General features: G+C 42.0%; 2 protein-coding genes across 2 annotated transcripts; one reads left to right on the top strand and one right to left on the bottom strand.

The window, feature by feature from the left end:
* Positions 1 to 4,189: 4,189 nt before the first annotated feature.
* Positions 4,190 to 5,845, bottom strand: LOC148907535 (uncharacterized). Its single transcript, XM_089035305.1, has 2 exons — positions 4,967 to 5,845; positions 4,190 to 4,543 (listed from the first exon to the last, which is right to left on the bottom strand). The coding sequence occupies exons 1-2, from the start codon at positions 5,843 to 5,845 to the stop codon at positions 4,190 to 4,192; spliced, it is 1,233 nt and encodes a 410-aa protein (XP_088891431.1).
* A 3,774-nt stretch (positions 5,846 to 9,619) lies between these two features.
* On the top strand, positions 9,620 to 10,189 carry LOC148907534 (uncharacterized). Its single transcript, XM_089035304.1, has one exon. It carries the CDS (start codon positions 9,620 to 9,622, stop codon positions 10,187 to 10,189), a length of 570 nt encoding a protein of 189 aa, XP_088891430.1.
* Positions 10,190 to 17,265: the final 7,076 nt, after the last annotated feature.

Here is a 17,265-nt window from a genome sequence, read left to right as displayed (position 1 = left end):
ATTTATCCGCCAACCAAGAAGACCAAAAAAGATGGTAAGTAAAGAAATTACTTATATAACGTAAATCCTCTAGATATAGTTATAGAAATTCAGACTCGCTTACTTTTAATTATTTCTTTATTATTTTAAGAGCAAAAAGCATCAGAGAAGGAACAGAAAACAGCTTTGTCCCAAAGTTCCACTACTAAGCGCAAAGGCAGAAAAGAAAGAGAAACAAAAACAAAAAAACAAAATATAGTGCACGAGCTTCAAGAAAAGCATGAAGACAAATGGTCAATTGAAGAGTACAGATTATGGGCTGAAGCCCTCGTAAGATAATACGATGTGCTGAGCTTGATAATTTTGAAATTCATATTCATTATTTCTGTTACATATATAGACTTTTTTGGTTGTTTTTGATTTACCACCAGATGACTGGAAGACAAGAAAAAGGCACTTTCAGCCAACCCAACTATCCTGTTTTTTAGAGGACAAATATCATCAAAAGAAAGAAAATCGGAATTAAGTATTGCCTTAACCGAGGCAGCCAAAATTTTCCCTCAAGGCTCCTCTAACATAGAGCAATTGCAAGTAAGTGAATTTCTCTCTCTCCCTTTTATTTATTTATTAGTTGTTTTTGTCTTATTGTTTTTACAGAAACAAAGTAAAAGAACAGAACCTTTGCAGCAAAAGAAATGCTTGGCAGATCTAAAGGAATTAAATTAAGAATTTAAGAGTGTGTCCATGATAGGACCAGGCAAAAGCAGGCAGGGGGTGCTACATGGGGGTTCGCCGATTTTGCTGAAACTTGGCACAGTTGTAGGTCTTGGCGAGTTATTTACTATCCTAGAGTATTAGTGGGATCCGTCATTTTGTTGGTGAGTTAGGGTACCCCCCCTAAAATACCCATTTTGACCCAAAAACCAATATAAATCTGCCTCATTTTTACTGAAGCAGAAAAACTTTATTATTGATTGCAGAGATGTAAAACTTTTTTCTATAAAATAGAGAGGTCAGTTAGTGTCACCAGGCAAGGAGGTGTATTTTTCTGTTAAGCCGTTGCCATGGCAACAGTATCTGTGAGACCAAAAATTGCCAAAATTGAATTTACTGTAATATCTTGTGATTCAGAGGTCAATATCTCCAATGTTCACACTGAAAACATCAAAAATGGCTGTTAGGCAATTCAACCTATGTCTTAAATTACTAAAACAAGAAAAAAATTTGCGGGCACTTGTTAACCTTAAAATATATGACGGATTTGCTCAACCCTATTTGAACAATATCACAAAATTCAATGAGATTCAAGCCAACAGGAAAACTGGTAAACATCCTCCAAAAAGCCTTAAATTGGCTTCTAATAAACAATTATAGTTTATATTTTTCTGCAATGTAAGTTATTTTCAAGGATCATCAAAATTAACTTCAAGCGGAGACTTTTGTGTAGACGTGTACTAGCACTTTTTCCTTACCCTTTATTATGATTGTGAATTGTGTTACATTTTGGATTATTCCCCGGAACAACTTACTAAACACCAGAATAGAACGTATTTTCCATGTACATGAAGGAAAAAGCGCCTGTATTTGGGGTTTAGAGCTTGAAGACTTTCTTCGTTTATAGGCAGCAGGATATTCATTATAATTATTCAGTCGAAGGGGATATTAACCGTCCAGCTTTTTAAAATAACTTGTTATAGCTTTGTTCCTTCGTTTTCAGGAATATAAGGCACAAAATTAAATTTATTTGCTCGCTTATTTTGGGAAAAAAACTTGACCATTCTAATCTAAGGGGCTGTTTATATGGAACGAGGCAGCCCGGTAAGCAGGCTAGCCCGCTTGGCCGAGATGAATTTTGGATTGCGTTTATATGGGAAAATTCAGCCCGCTTACTGGGATGAAATCAGTCATGTGATCATCCAGCCTCGTTAGCATACGAACTCGTCCCGCGAAAATCCAAAAAAAACATGGCGGCATGTGCAGTAGGATCAAATCCAGCCCGCTTACTGGGCTGGCTCGTTTATATGGGAATTTTTCCATCCCGCTTGCCGAGATCTCGGCACCGCCCAACCGATTTGATTTGGGTGCAGGGTGCTGCCATTAAAAAAAAATGAAATTCAATACCATTGACCAATCTGCCAATTAAAACTAAGGCAGAGCTTACTATTATTTGTATTTGTAATACAAATCATACAATCAGTAAAAGTACTTGCATGAAATAAACTTGAAAGGTGACTCTCCAAACGCGTACCAGGTACCTCCTATCTTTAGCGAGAAACTGCATTAAACCCTCTCATCTGTAGTCGCTCATTGTTAGAACAAATGCCTTGGTAAAATGAATAGTGCGAGCACGTAATCACGCATTTATGTCCATTGGTGGTAGCACGACTTAAGCGTTAAAATTTTAAGAGTTACGTAACTCTTTTCACGAAAAATACTTCTTTTATTCTATTCTTTGTTGGATTTCATTGTAATGTCAGCATACTTATAGTCGGGCACTAAACCTGAAATATCACAAACAGGCTTGGGCGTATAGAAAGGAGCAACTACTAGTACTCAAAAGGAAAATCCACTGTTTTGCAATGTCGAAAGTTTGGAGGCCGTGGGATGAGCCAGGAACTTCACAAACTACTTCGAAGAAAACAGAAAGGCGTAAGTTTCTAATGTAACTTATTGAATTACTAATGAAATCTCACGGTCTTGAAAATAAATGCAAATTTGTTCCACTTTCAGTCAAGAAAACACCGGGAACGTCCGAGACGTCAGTTATTAAAGAAGCATGGATCAATGAAAGAACTAGAGGTTGGGAAGCAGTAGCATTATGCGCCAAAGAGTTGTTTTTAAGCTCCCACCAAGTGCCACCAGAGGTTAAGACCTACTACAAGAAGTCTAAGTTAACCGCCATTGCGTCCAGGTGGCAGAGGTGCGTTAAAAGTAATGTCCATGTTGTGAATGCGGCTAAGCAAAGTAATACACGCGAAAGAGCAAGTGACGAACAAAAGAGCAAGAACGAATGTTCTATCCAGAAGAAAGACAAGGAGCCCCAAAAGCTTTCGCAGAAACCGCAGACATCGTTTTTGGATGATAGCTCATGTGACGAGAGAAATGCCGATATGCAATATGCTGACATTCAAGAATCAGAAAAAAGAAGAGATAGGGAAAGACGAAACAAGCGAAAAAGGAAAGAAAAAAAAAGCATGACGAAAAAATTGATAGCGATAGAAGTGACATCCACGAGCCACGTACCGAGAAAGCCAAACACAAGTCCACGTTGCAGAGAGAGGCTCTTGAAAAGCATTCTTTAATGTGTAATGCGGCTTTAAGTACAATGAAGAAAATGCAAGGGCTTTTCGATAAAATTGAAAATAAAATTTGAAAAGTTACAGTTGTAAAAGGAGAGAGAGCGAGAGATAAAGGAAAAAAAGTCTTGTCTAGCTACCGTTAGCATTCCTAGGAATTTTCGGAATAGTGAAAGACTGGTGTGTGTTTTAGTGTAAATGAAAATATGTCGCTTTCCAAGAGTTGTGCATTTCATATGTTTTATGAAATTCTTGTATTGACAATAAAGAATTGATCTGTGTAAAAATGGACTGGTTTTTTTTCTTAGACCATTACAATGACTTCCCCAGCTGTCTTAGTCATGCAAATATACGGTTTTCACGAGTTCACACCCGCGTAAAACGTAGGGTAAAATAATCGAACTTATGAGAAATCTCTAATAACGCCATGTGCCAGGTGTGGAGCTCTAGACTGATATGTAACATATATACTACATAGTGCTCTCTTACAACAAGTGATTGATAATTGAAAAATTAAACGAGCCTTACCTGTAAGGTGAAGTTTGATTGTGATTCTACCAAATCCAAGGTGACGCGCTGAGGGTTAACATGAGATGCACACGTGCTGCCGTGGATGCTCAGAGTTTTAAATGTTGTGGACACGATATAGAGAAAAAACGGGAGAAAAAACGGGTAAAAAGCACGGGTGGGAAAACAGAATAACTGTAAGGGAGGGCATGTTAACCCTCAGCGCGTCACCTTGGATTTGGTAGAATCACAATCAAACTTCACCTTACAGGTAAGGCTCGTTTAATTTTTCAATTCTACCAAATCACGGTGACGTCACTTCCGGTTAACATGAGACTTTAAAGCAATTATTGTGGACACAACCACTATTGACAAACAAAACAAAACTTTATTATGACAATAACAATTTATCTTAATACCGCTGCAGCAAAATCAGTAAGCACAGGTTTATTATAGAATGTCTGGAAAGTTGAAACTTGAGACCATCCTATGTGCTTCAATATTTCATCAGTCGGAATCATCTGGCTTGCTTTGGATGTAGCAGCTGCTCTGGTGCTGTGAGCCTTGAACTTTGTTGTATCAACACCACTTGCTTGGAGGACAGTTTTAATCCATCGACCTATAGTACTAGTACTAACCGGTCGATAAGGCTTCACGTAGGATATGAGCAGTCGTGAATTGCCTTCATTACGTACACTCTTTGTCACTTCAAGATAGTGTCGAAGAGTGGAATAAACACAGAGTTCCTGTTTGATGTACTTCTTAACAATAAACGATGCAGAAATCAATATCGAGAAATGATAATGTCTGACATCTTTGTCCAGATGTGAGTGCTCGCAAAATAACTAATTTGAATGTTAGTTCCTTTAATGAAAGTTTCTCCAACGGCGACAATAGCTCTATGTATTTCAGTACTGGGTTGACATCCCAAGTCTCCTGATAACGAGGAGTAGGTTTGACAAAATTAAACACTCCCTTCAAATAGCGTACAACAAAGGGGTGATCAGTAATTGTGTAGTGAGTACCAGGAAATTCAAATCCCATTAAATAGTTCGACAAAGCCGAACGTGCTGTATTAATTGTGGAATAGGATAGCTCTTTGATGTGCAAACTGTGCAGAAACTCTAACACGTCATTGATATTTGGGCGCAATGAATCAACTTTCCTCTGTAGACAAAATTCACCCCACCTCCTGATGTGAACATCATATTGCTTCTGTGTACTTGGCCTCCATGAGGACATGAGGACATTGGTAATGTCCTCAGAAATGCTGCATTCAATGAACTGTTGCCTGATACCTTGCATGCCATGAGTTGTAGTTTGCGGCTCAGCGGATGAACATCTTCGTGAACTGGATGGCAAAGCAGTTTCCTGGTGACAAGGAACATTCTGGGCCGATGGATCAGGAGACTTAGAAGCCTTGTAAACCAAGCTTGTGTGGTCCACAGAGGTACTATGATGGTCACTGTTGCTTGTTCCAAATATATTTTTTGGAGACATCTACTGATTAAACAGAATGGTGGAAACATATAACTGTTAGTGAACTGGGACCAATTCACAGTGAAAGCATCTACATAGGTTGCACAGGGATCTTGTTTCCAAGAAACATAGGTATTCGTTTGATGGTTGATTCGACTGGCAAACAGATCAATCTCAGGGAACCCATACATTCTATCCCATCTATCCCATTCTATCCCATCCTCAAAATGGCGCGACAGTAAGTCTGCAATGGCATTCAGCTGCCCCGGCTGATGAGCCACTGAGAGCCAGAGGTGCCGACTGATGGCCCATAACCAAATGTCCTTAGCAATCTGAGTGCATTCCTTACTCTTACAACCTCCCATAGCATTAATATAGGACACTGTGGTAGTATTGTCAGATAAGATCCTAATGTGTTGGTTGGATACTGATTCAAAAAGGGACATGAGCTCCAGTTTAACTGCGAGCATCTCCAGGACATTGATATGATATTTCCTCTCCACTTGGGACCATAGACCTTGGGTTTGACTTTGGGAAGTCCAAGCACCCCAACCCACAGAAGATGCGTCAGACGTAAGAATCATGGTTGGGATACCATGCACAATGTTTCTCCTTGCAGCAGGGAGGGAACTGACTCACCATTCTCATTCTTGGAGACTTTCCCTGGAAAGGGACATTTTCTCATCAATATCCCCTTGGGTAGCTTTTAGGGACACATCTTTGTCTCATTCTAAATTTCTATAATACAGCGGGCCAAACTCCACCCCAGAAAATGTTGATACCAAAGTTCCTATCAAAGATGCAACTTCCCGAATGGTATATGCCTGTCCACATAAATACTTTTGACACATAAGGACAATTTTCTCAATCTTCCTTGGGGTAAAACAAACTGTCATGGTGTCAGAATTTAACACGAAACCCAAAAACTCTAATGACTGTGTAGGATTGAATATAGACATGCTTAGGTGAATGACAAAACCTAGACGAGTAAACAGCTGAGCTGCATGTATGGTAGCCTCACGACAGGCATCTTCAGTATCGTCCGTGAAGAAAGAGTCATCAAGATATCCCAGGCAATTATGTTCATATTGAGTTCGTAAGGTGAAAAAACAGGTTTGAGGACTTTCGTAAAAATACGTGGACTACTTGTCAACCCCATTGGTAGGGCCCGAAATTGAAACAGGTATCCCCTCCATGCAAACTTGAGAAACATTCTATAGGCAGGAGATATTGGTATGGAGTAATAAGCATCTCGCAGGTCGATTGAAGACATAAAACACCCAGGCCTCATTAATTTGATTGCAGACTCAAGCGTATCCATTTTAAACTTATGGTAAGTCACTGATTGGTTAAGGGACTTTAAATTTAAAATCATTCTGTAGACCCCAGGTTCCTTCTTAGGTATTAGAAATATAGGTGAAATAATCTCCCCACGTTCTGACTGACATCGTTCAATAATTTGCTTTTCCAAAAAGGTGTCAATCTCTCTATCAACAGCTTGTTGTTCTGTCAATGTGAATTTGAATTCTGGGTGTAAGGAACTTGAAGAGCCATTTGATGGCATAGGAATGCAATCAAACTCAAGTTCACAATTAGACACACATTGTAAGACAAAGGGGTCCAAGGTAATTGTTTTCCATTCCTCTAAGCAGTGTTGTAATTGGCTAGTTCTAATTGGTGTCTCTGACCCAATAATAGCATGAATTTGAGTCATGTAACTAACCTGAGCTCTGGAAATTATTGACGAGACTCTTTGTCGGTCTGAGTGCATTGTCTGGCTCCTCCCCTCCTGCGGTAGGAGCCTCTCTCTCCTAAAAAAGACCTTGAGCCATAAGCTCTGCCATCTCTTGAAGATGAAGAGGATCTTTGCCGGCTTTGGCTGTTGTAGGGGTGATAACCTTTACGACTGCCTCTCTTGGATGACATTTTCTTTGAAAGCCTGTTTGCCTTATTTACCTCGTCAATTTCTTTTCCAATGTCATCCCCAAACAGTTGATCTGTAATCGGCGTAGTAGGGTTGCAAAGCGAAGCAAACTGCGAATTCAATTCAGGCCTTAAGGACTCCCACCGGCGAAGGTTCAGTTCTCGATTACCTGCCAAGGCAAGAACTAAAGAGTGTGCAAGAACAGACTTCATCTCTCCTGTTGCCTTCTCGCAGGCAGACATCATGGCATACATGGCAGTAATAAAATACTGTTGAGACTTTTGAAAAGCCCTATCTGTGGCTTTGGTATTCTGGCTTAACTGATTCCAAACAGCTCTATTGACCAGCAATTTGCAATTTTCTGGTCGAAGATATTTTGACATCAAATCGTCGAGTTTTGACTTGGGTAGCTTTTCTTTAACCAGTTCCTCCACCATGGTGGCTAATTTAGAATCAACGGCTGGCCCAGTCTTATCTGATGTAGAGAATTCATCTGCAAGATAAAGTAAAAATATCCCAAATTAAACTTCTTACCTAATGAATGAAGTGAAAAATATTATCGATAAAGTCTCCAGAACTTCGAAGGATTCGAAGAGATCCGAACTCCATGGCTAAGCTTTGTGTACTGAGCATCCACGGCAGCACGTGTGCATCTCATGTTAACCGGAAGTGACGTCACCGTGATTTGGTAGAATACTATATTGCCAATACAGTATGACTAGAAATAAGCATGTAGTGACAAAAGCATTCTCAATTCTATAAAAAAAATCAATTTCTCATTTTAATTTCGGTTTCAGGGTGTGATCTGTCAAAGGAATTAGAAGACTGAAAGTTGTTTATGCATTAAGAATTTACAAAATTGGGAAGGCCACCAGTGTACGACCCAGAGGAATTCGAGTTGTTGTGCCACAGAGACGGGGCAAAATCTATTTTCAAAACAATCGCAGATGCCATGACAACTAAAAGACAGTCAAAAGAAAGGGAAATCGCTAATCGGAAGATGGCAGCGTATATTATCTACAAGCTTTGTTATGGTCTCAGTCAAGTTTGCAACTGGCTGAAGACAGACCACGCCTTTTTTTAAAGCAATCAAATATCAATAAGGAAGGGATGGAGACAGCAAATGTTCTGGGGGACACAGTGTGCATATCTAAGGCTGATAAATTGGTAACGCAATTGAGCGAGGAGCCTGCACAGTCAATTGATCAAGTTGTCAATGAAGCAATCAAACACGGGTGGCAGCTTGTGCTGGTTGTTGATGACTATACAGCCAAACATACAATACGACGACCACTAACAACTACACTCACCCACTACACTCAACTCATACATCACAGTCAACCCAGCCATCACAGTCAACCCAGCCATCACAGTCAACCCAGCCATCAGTCAGCCCAACTATCACAGTCAGCCCAATATCACAGTCAGCCCAATATCACAGTCAGCCCAATATCACAGTCAGCCCAACTATCACAGCCAACTCCTTATCACAGTCAGCCCAACCATCATATATGTTTCCGACACAACAGCAACTAATCCTACATCCATATGTACACTACAGTCATGTAATTTAATGATTTCTGCCACAACAACTATGTTAGTCCCTGATGTTTGGAATACCAATAGGCAGTAATGCTTGTACTATCATCGCTCTCATTGGGGCTATGAAGTTTCTGTCTGGCACAGTTCCTGTCCCTTCTCTTCACAATATTTTATCAACTGTGGCAGAATTTGCTAACTCAATGAGAGAAGGAAGCATTCTTTACAACAATCTGAATCTACCAGTAAACCAGCCAAATTTAAATGTCCGGGAGGCCCTAGCATTCTCATTCTCATGGTAACCAAGAAGGATTGCTGGCCGTAGCAAGCTATGAACAAATAGACTTATATGCCGGTTTTTACTGTAGCTGTGAATAACTATATATGTCTTTGTCTTATGTCTTTATAATGCTAATTCAGTATGACAGGATGATAATAGCATTAGTGAGGCTCAGCATGATAGAAATACTTATGTGGTACTCTTCCTAGATTTTTCACAATAATATATTAATACATATTCATTAGCTAAGAAATTCTAGGCTTAATTTAGCAGGCAATATTCCCAAAAATATGCCGCCGATTATTTTGAAGTCTAAAATAAGGTTTCACACATAATATCATAAAATGTTTGAGCTGAATCTCTCTGAAAGAGAACCACCGATATACATTCTTATATGTTATGAACAAACTAGAGAACTGTAGGAACCTGGAACTAGTGATGGATCACGTGACGACGCCTCGTGCTCGTTCTTCGTTGTTGTATGTTGAGAGCTGGATAAAATCCGTGAAAACCTCCAATTATTGACCATTTATCATATTGGCGACGAGGAAAAAGCGAAGATCATCGACCAAACGCCAAGAGAAGTCAACTCCTGAGCTTGTGAGTGCAAAAGCCATGACAACGTTTGGAAAAATCGAGGAATATGACGAGACCGAAGATTGGAGTAATTATGTCGAACGACTACACCATTATTTTGAAGCCAACGAAATCGCACATGCAGACAAACAGAAAGCAATTTTTCTGGCAACCATTGGAACAAAAACGTATAAGTTCATCCGTAATTTAGTCGCCCCGAATCATCCGAAAGACAAGAGTTTCGACGACCTGACGAAGTTAGTACAGGAGTACTACAAGCCCAAACCTTCTGTTATTGTTCAGCGATTTAAGCTTAACAAGAGACACCAGGAGAGCGGTGAGTCTATCTCAGCATTCTTAGCTGAACTAAGAAACCTTTCGCAGTATTGTGAATTTGGCCAGACATTAGACGAAACGTTGCGTGATCGTTTAGTATGTGGTACTTCCAATGAAAAAATTCAGAAACGCCTTCTCGTTGAGCCCAAATTAACCCTTAAGCGAGCCCTAGAACTGGCATTGGCCATAGAAACGGCAGAAAAGGATGCAGTAGATTTAAGTAAAGCATCTAAAAGCGAAGAAAATGCGAATCAAGCATTTCATGTTTCATGATGGCGCCAAACCGAGAAACCACAGGAAGTCCGCGCCCAATAGTGAAAAGCAATGCTACCATTGCAATGGGCCTCACGAATCTTTCCACCTAAAATGTTTTCGACTGATGGGAGCGAAAGGGATCCAGTGGCAGTCTACAAAACCTTTGCTATGAAAAGACCTGAAAAGATGAGAAGTCCAGATGCTCCATTTTACATCGCTGTCAACAATATAAAATCAAAGTCCCTTGATAAATTCTGGTTCAAGAACAATGCAGTCGGCGTCAATAAACTTGGAAGTCTCATGAAAGAAATGACAAGAAAAGCAGGATTGAATAATGATAAGCTTTGCAACCATAGTGCTAGGAAAACAATGATTCAAACTCTAAGCGAAAACAACGTGCCGCCAACTCAAATTGCTCAACTGTCTGGGCATAAAAACCTAAAAAGTATTAAGAATTACAGTCATCTAAGTACAAGAAAGCAGATTAGTACTATTAGTACTACGTATACTAGTGTCACTCCATTCACCCAAACTACAAACACATCAACTTCAAATGTTCAAGAAGTTTCTCCTGTCATGAACTCTGGACAACGAGCTGCAATGGCTTTGTTTTCAAACGCCGTAATTCATGAAGGACAATTTCAGTTACAATAAACGCTGTAAATCAGTCACCACCACTTACTCCGCTCAACGAAAACCCTCCAAAGCAGCGGAAAAGAATAAGAATTCAAAGTGATTCAGCAGCAGTAAGGGGGACTCGCGAAATCCGAATCACCAAGCATCGAATTTCGCGGGTATTACCCACGTTTCAGGCCCCTCTAAATGCATGCGTCGGCAGCGGGTATTACCCACGCGATGATTCCCTTACTGCTGCTGTGTTTGCGAAATCTATGATATATATATGCATGAATGTAAAGAGTTTGTTTATGACTTCTGTGTAAAGTGCTTGAAACCCAAGTTTATGCCCACTAAACCAAATAAGTATATTTGTTGTGGCAAGAAAATGCAAATAGAAGATGACACGTCAGCGCAGTGTTACAAGTGTGGTAAGAACATTCGTAATGCCGTACCAAATGCTACCAGAGAGCAATATTACGCTAATGGAGGTCGTAAGAAAACACCTTATAAGAGAATAAAATACTTTAGGGACTGGATGAGTCATATCCAAGGTTATCGACCGGTATATTTAAACAACGAAGTAAGGAAGAAAATCATAGACCACTTAGAAGAGCCAACCCCGCAAAGTCTACGGAAGACATTGAAAAAATTAAAGCTAGGGAAATATTACAAAGCTATTCCCTATCTTTTGTCTGAAATTACCGGTAAGTCTATTCCCGAGGTTTCTGATATGACGAAAGCCGAGTGGATGTTTTCTCGGCTGGATAAGGATATTCCTTATTACCCTAACGTAATTTACGAAATATTTTACGAAATAGGCCCCAACCACCCCCTATTAGGATGGATTCCGAGAAGATAAAAATGCAAAACTGGCGTTGCCAGAAACCCCACTGGGGAATGCATCGCGCAGAACGCCAAGCTATCCCCAGTGGGGTTTTTTGCATTTTGGGCTTACGAGGCTTATTTCATCCCGCGCCAGAGGCCCTCTAGTACATACACATATATCTTTCTTACGACCCACCAGAGGGTGAACTCCGGACAGCGTCCCGAGACACCCCCTGACTTTTCCAACTTTTCCTTGCGAAACCCCCCATCGCGGGGTTGAATCGCACTTTCTATCTTCCCTTTTCCACCCCTCCCCCCATGGTTGCTGTGAGTGGGGGAGGCTTTTTTTTCACTCACAGCAACCGGTCCAAATGCGTCTACAGCGAGGCTTGAACTCGGGACTTTAGGCCTCCCCAGCTCCAAAGTCCACGATCACAAGCGAACGCCAGACACATCTGGACGCTTATGTATGTGAAAATTATTATATTTATGTCTTACACTCTAATTTGCATATTTTCTAGACTGACGTTCGATATGTAAATAGAATCCCGTTACGCTCTTTTCGAAGCAGATGTTCAATGAGCGAGCTTTCTTTGAAGCTCTTCTTTTGCCTCCTGGTAGATCTTTTTGCGAGATTCCTCGGAAAGATCTTTTACGACTGTTTTTTATTCCTTATGTCCGTCTTTAGTTTCTCGTATTTGTCTTCTTCGGCCAGAATAAGCGAAAATACTACATCATCTATTTTACGGTCACGCAAAGCCTTTGAGACAAGGTCAGTGATCGTATTTACTTTAGCCCTTGACAGAGCTATTGTCGTGTCGTGTTTTGATATTTTGCTTGACAACTGTTTCATAATGCCCGTAGCAGCAGCCGAAATGATACCACAGGCTGCCCCAACGCCGGCCAAAGGAACTCCAACAATTATTCCCGGTCCAGTAAGCGAAGTAGCAACGCCAGAGCCCGTTAACACAACGGATATGGACCCTGAAGTTATCGCAATCTTATGTAGCGTACTCCGGGCTCTGACGTATTTCTTCCTAACTTTTTCGTAGTGTTTTGCTTGCCCTTCCAGGTAAGCCAGGATTAAATTTGCTTTATTGAGCCTGAAGTTTTCGGCATTCATTTCGTTAGGTTCCGTTATTGGTGCCGTAGTGTGATAATTGGGAACATCTGGGTACAACTGAGGTGCTGATGGTATAACATCCATTATATATACTAATGTACGACGCTTTTGGGAATGATATTGAGGAGCAGCCACATCACGACAACCGGGATTACTGGAACTGGAGGGCCTTTAGGAAGATGTTTCCGCATGCAGACCCCAGTAAGTTCGAAAGAAGACCCGATGGGATTTACTATAACGGCTCTAGGATGTACAGCAATGAGGATTTGAAACCAAAAATAATGAAAGAGGTACAGCATTTGTCAATAACAAAGGAGGTACAGCCTAATTTTCCAAAGAATCTATTAATAACCAACCAGGATTACCCATTTTACGATGCTGAAGGTGGCGTAAACAACTTTGATAAGATAGTGACGCATTTGAAGATCCCAGTGGGTAACCAAACCTTTGACGTAGTAATAAGGGATATCTTTAAGGATTTTAACCTTACGCACACTTCAGGAAAAGAAGCCCACGAATGGTTAAGGGGACCTAACTTTAAGTACTGGCCGCAGCAGTTAAACTTTGCCGTCTGGGCGGCTACAAAAGGCTGCGGGGTTGCCACGGATATGTTTGACATTGCCTTCCTAAGGTTTCACGTTGCCTTTACTATGCGGCGCATATTGAAGGAGCTGAGAGTGCCCCTGCCGGGGGAAAAGCCATTCAATCGAATGAATAACCACTACGATTCCGCTGCCCTAGAAAGACTAATGAATGAGTTTAAGCCGCAGCAAAAAGACTTTCGTTATCGGGAGGGCGCCACGCATGGCTTGGGTATCATTTATGCTTGGCATGTTGACGGCGTGCGTCCAGCAGACATGTATCATCAAAAATACCCCGGGGTCCTAAAGTTTTATGACTTGGGTGGTCGCAAGAATGACGTTACGCTGATCGATAGGATTGAGACAATTTACCCCAGTCTATGGGATCCATTCGTATTATTAAAAGGAAAAGGCCTAAGAAACCTAGCCAGGATCAACCGCAGCATTGAAGCATTCGTCTACTGCACCCTGGGAGCTCAGGTAAATACCCGCAGCCCCATTGCTGGATCCCAAGGTGCTTCACGGGAAACGCAACAAAAATTCCTAACCCTGTTTGAGTCCGCAATAATAGAAAATGACATATCCAAGTCAGTTCAAAGATATCAATTGGCGGTGCAGCAATCTAAAGTGCGGCTAGATTATGCCTTGAGTCCTGGTTGTTGGTTGATGCCAAGTAATTTGGTTATCAACGCCAATTCCGTCGTGGGTTATAACAACAAACTTCAATGAGCAACCAAAGACATGAAGTTTGGAGCAAATGACGTGAACTCTGACATGACCAAGGGCATTCCTCACTTCGTAGAGAAGCCAAAAAAGTCACACCAAACAAAGCCGCCCGTAGTTAAGGTATCAAAGAAGGCCCTGCCTACGATACCCGAGGAATATGACCATAACTTATTAAAAGCCGGCTTAGCAGCTGCAAGCATTGGTCTGAGCTATTATATATGGCGATGAACAACCCCTACGTAGCTGGAGTAGATTGTGTCTATACGACTTACACAGGCGAGAAAAAATACACCCAGGCATCTTGGGTTGATGTCACAGGGATGTCCGTGGATTTGAACTACTCCGGAAAGAAGTTGATATTATGTAGCATTTCTTTGGGAGCCGTTAGCAGTGCGAATGTAGGATTTCGTTTCTGCGACGACAATGGCATACTGCAGCCCATGCGCGCAAAGACGAACAACAGAGAGCCTACGCATTTCTCAGTAGAGCCGCCAACGAATAGCTCTGAGAATCTTTCCGTTTGGACTTTTCATCTAGTTGCCGACTGCCATGGGAAAGTGAAGCTGCAAATGCGCATAGATGACTCCGGGAGCGTTTGCATAAATAGCATAGAAAATCAAACGGATACTGTCTATAACCACATGACCATCAGCGCTTTGACGGTGATGAGCCTTTAAATATATGAATCCATACGTGAGGGAAACGCGCTATACCCACCGCTTAGATGAAGAGGGATATGACAACGGCGCTTGGTATGACGTTGGAATGTGGGTTGAGGTTGGGGGGACTGCATTGGTCATTTGCACTATTAGCATTAATGCAAATACGCATGCAAATGTGGGGTTTAGGCTTATCGATGAAAATAATAAGCCCCTGCTTCCTTATCGAACTTCAACGAACACCAGGAAAGTTACCCATTTTTCGATGGAGCCCTACACTAGGTCCACTGAAGACCTAACGCCAGTGACTTTTCATATGCTAGCCAATTGTAAATATGCTAAGTTGCAAGTCACTTCTGATGACGGCAAGTTTGGAATAAATCGCATAGGTCGCAGGCCCGCTAATGCAGCCTGGAGTCATAAGCCCATTTCTACCATGAGCGTGTTGCCGTTGGTTCCAGATTACCAGGGCGGCGCTAATACTGTCTTTCATTATCCTCAAAGCAGGACACCGTCCGATGATAAGGCTAAGCCTTCATCTTCTTCAGGAGGACCACCCCAATAGCTACTACTAGTATCCAAATGTTATTCCCCACAAACTTCAACAGTTCTCCGCCGGCCCTAAGTGCCAAGGAAACAACTGAACCAAGCAGCCCAGGCAAGCCGGCTTGCCATCTTTTTTCCTAAGTCCGTCAGCCCATTGCCTAATTTCTTTACGCCTGCGCCCGTAGCCTTAAGTGCGGATAGGATAACCCCTACTACGCTCGAAATAGCGACCGCAAATGCCAGCGGAACGCCATACTTCACCAGAGCTCTTTTTACCTTTTCCTTGGTGGTAAGCCCCAACTCCTTTTCCAGGTTTTCCTTTTGCACCTGTAATTCCGCAAGGCGTACCTGAAGGGTTTCTACTTCCTTTTGGGCTGCCACCCTTTCCTCTTCGGGACGAGTTTGGTCGTTGATTACCTCCTGCTGCCGCTCTATTTGCCCCTCCAGGTCTTCAGTGGCCTGATCTCTTTGCCTGATTTGCTCTTCTTTGGTGTTAATTTCGGCAACCAACTGCCGCCGTTCCTCCAAAGAGCCGGCTATGGTGATATGCAAGTTTTTAGCTTCCTCCTTGCTCATATCCAGGTCTTGCAGGGCAAGATCGAAGGCCTTTTGGGCTTGGTCCCTATCGCGCAGGGCATTGTCTCTTTGTTCTCTCATTTTTATCATTTGCTGATTTTTGTCGTCAAGTTCTCTCTTTTTAGCATCGAGGAGCAGTTTGCTCTGTCTCATGTAATCTGCCTCCCTTTCCTCCAACGTTTCTTGTAGCCCCTCGACGCGTTTTTCTAACGCAACCTTTTCATTCAGGGTTGCCAACCTTTCTAACGCACTTCGGGTAGCTAGTTGAAAGCCTTTTAATCTTGAGACGTCACCCCTAACGTCACCATTCTCATCAAAGAGGGGTTGCGGTTTCGTCCAGCGGTCTTTGTCAGGAAATCTCAGGTCTTGGACACTTATGAGGACTTTGTTTCTGCGTTCTGTGAGCCTTACGTCGTCAGCCTCGAAGCGGGAATAGCGCTGCCTTAGCTCTTGCGTTGTCCACTCTACGGTTTCCCGAGTGGTTGCTTCGTCTATGTTTTGAAGTTCCAAGTACTCAGGGACGGGGCCGCGGTTCTTTGATTGCCACATGCGATTCAAGGCTGCCTTGAAGCTTCTCCACCTACTACCATACTTGCTGAAGAGCTGAAGACTCCGAAAGGCAACGGGGTATTGTCTGAGGATCAGCGCCGCCTCTTAAACGGCTACGAGGAAAATGAATTTAAGGTGCTGATAAGCAACGACTACGACAGCATTTGCAGAGCCATCGTGGAGTATGCGCGTGGAATTCGTCTACCTTGTAGGTGGTGCTGTAAGCGCTTTAGGAACACAGACACTTTAAAGACGCACTTAAAGATATTTCATAGAATATATGATCCAGCAAGTGCATTGGCGTGATTTGATTGAGGGTATCGCATATGAAATAAAAAATTACGTTGTCTTTGAGGATTTAAACCGAATGCGGTTACTCCTCAAATACGACAATGTAGAATACTCCCTGTGGGCGCCTGACAGGGTTCGGTATGTAATACAAGGTGAGGAATTTACCCACCTGCGTTCACATGGTAAGCAGGATGGGCGGTGGGTGTTTGACATCGAAAGAAGGGTTGCCCCGTCTCCTCTATGTGGTTAGGCGCGTGGCTTAAGTGGGGTTCGTCGACAATGAGGGTCGGCGACTCTTTTTTAACGATACAGTCAGCAGGGGGTTCGCACATAATACAGTCCATATATTGAAAGGGTTATTAGTACTGCTGCGTAGGCTATCATATATCCATCCCAGAATGTTAAGATGCGGTTAAATTATTGTTAAGGAAGGACGGAAACCCTCCTAGAAACCCTCCCAGAATGTTAAGATGCGGTTAAATTATTGTTAAGGAAGGTCGGAAACTTTTTCAAAACATGCCTCAGAATGTTAAGCTGAGGTTAAGTTTTCGTTAAGAGACAGTCGAATATGTGCTCCTCTTCTCTTACGCATCCACATCT

Source organism: Actinia tenebrosa, unplaced genomic scaffold (assembly GCF_029948245.1).
Source record: "Actinia tenebrosa isolate PJP-AT-01 unplaced genomic scaffold, QUT_ActTen_1.0 PGA_scaffold3__52_contigs__length_22856419, whole genome shotgun sequence".
In the NCBI taxonomy this organism is placed as follows: domain Eukaryota; kingdom Metazoa; phylum Cnidaria; class Anthozoa; order Actiniaria; family Actiniidae; genus Actinia; species Actinia tenebrosa.
The sequence above is the reverse complement of the archived record's forward strand: the minus strand, read 5'-3'. Positions and strand labels throughout refer to the sequence as shown.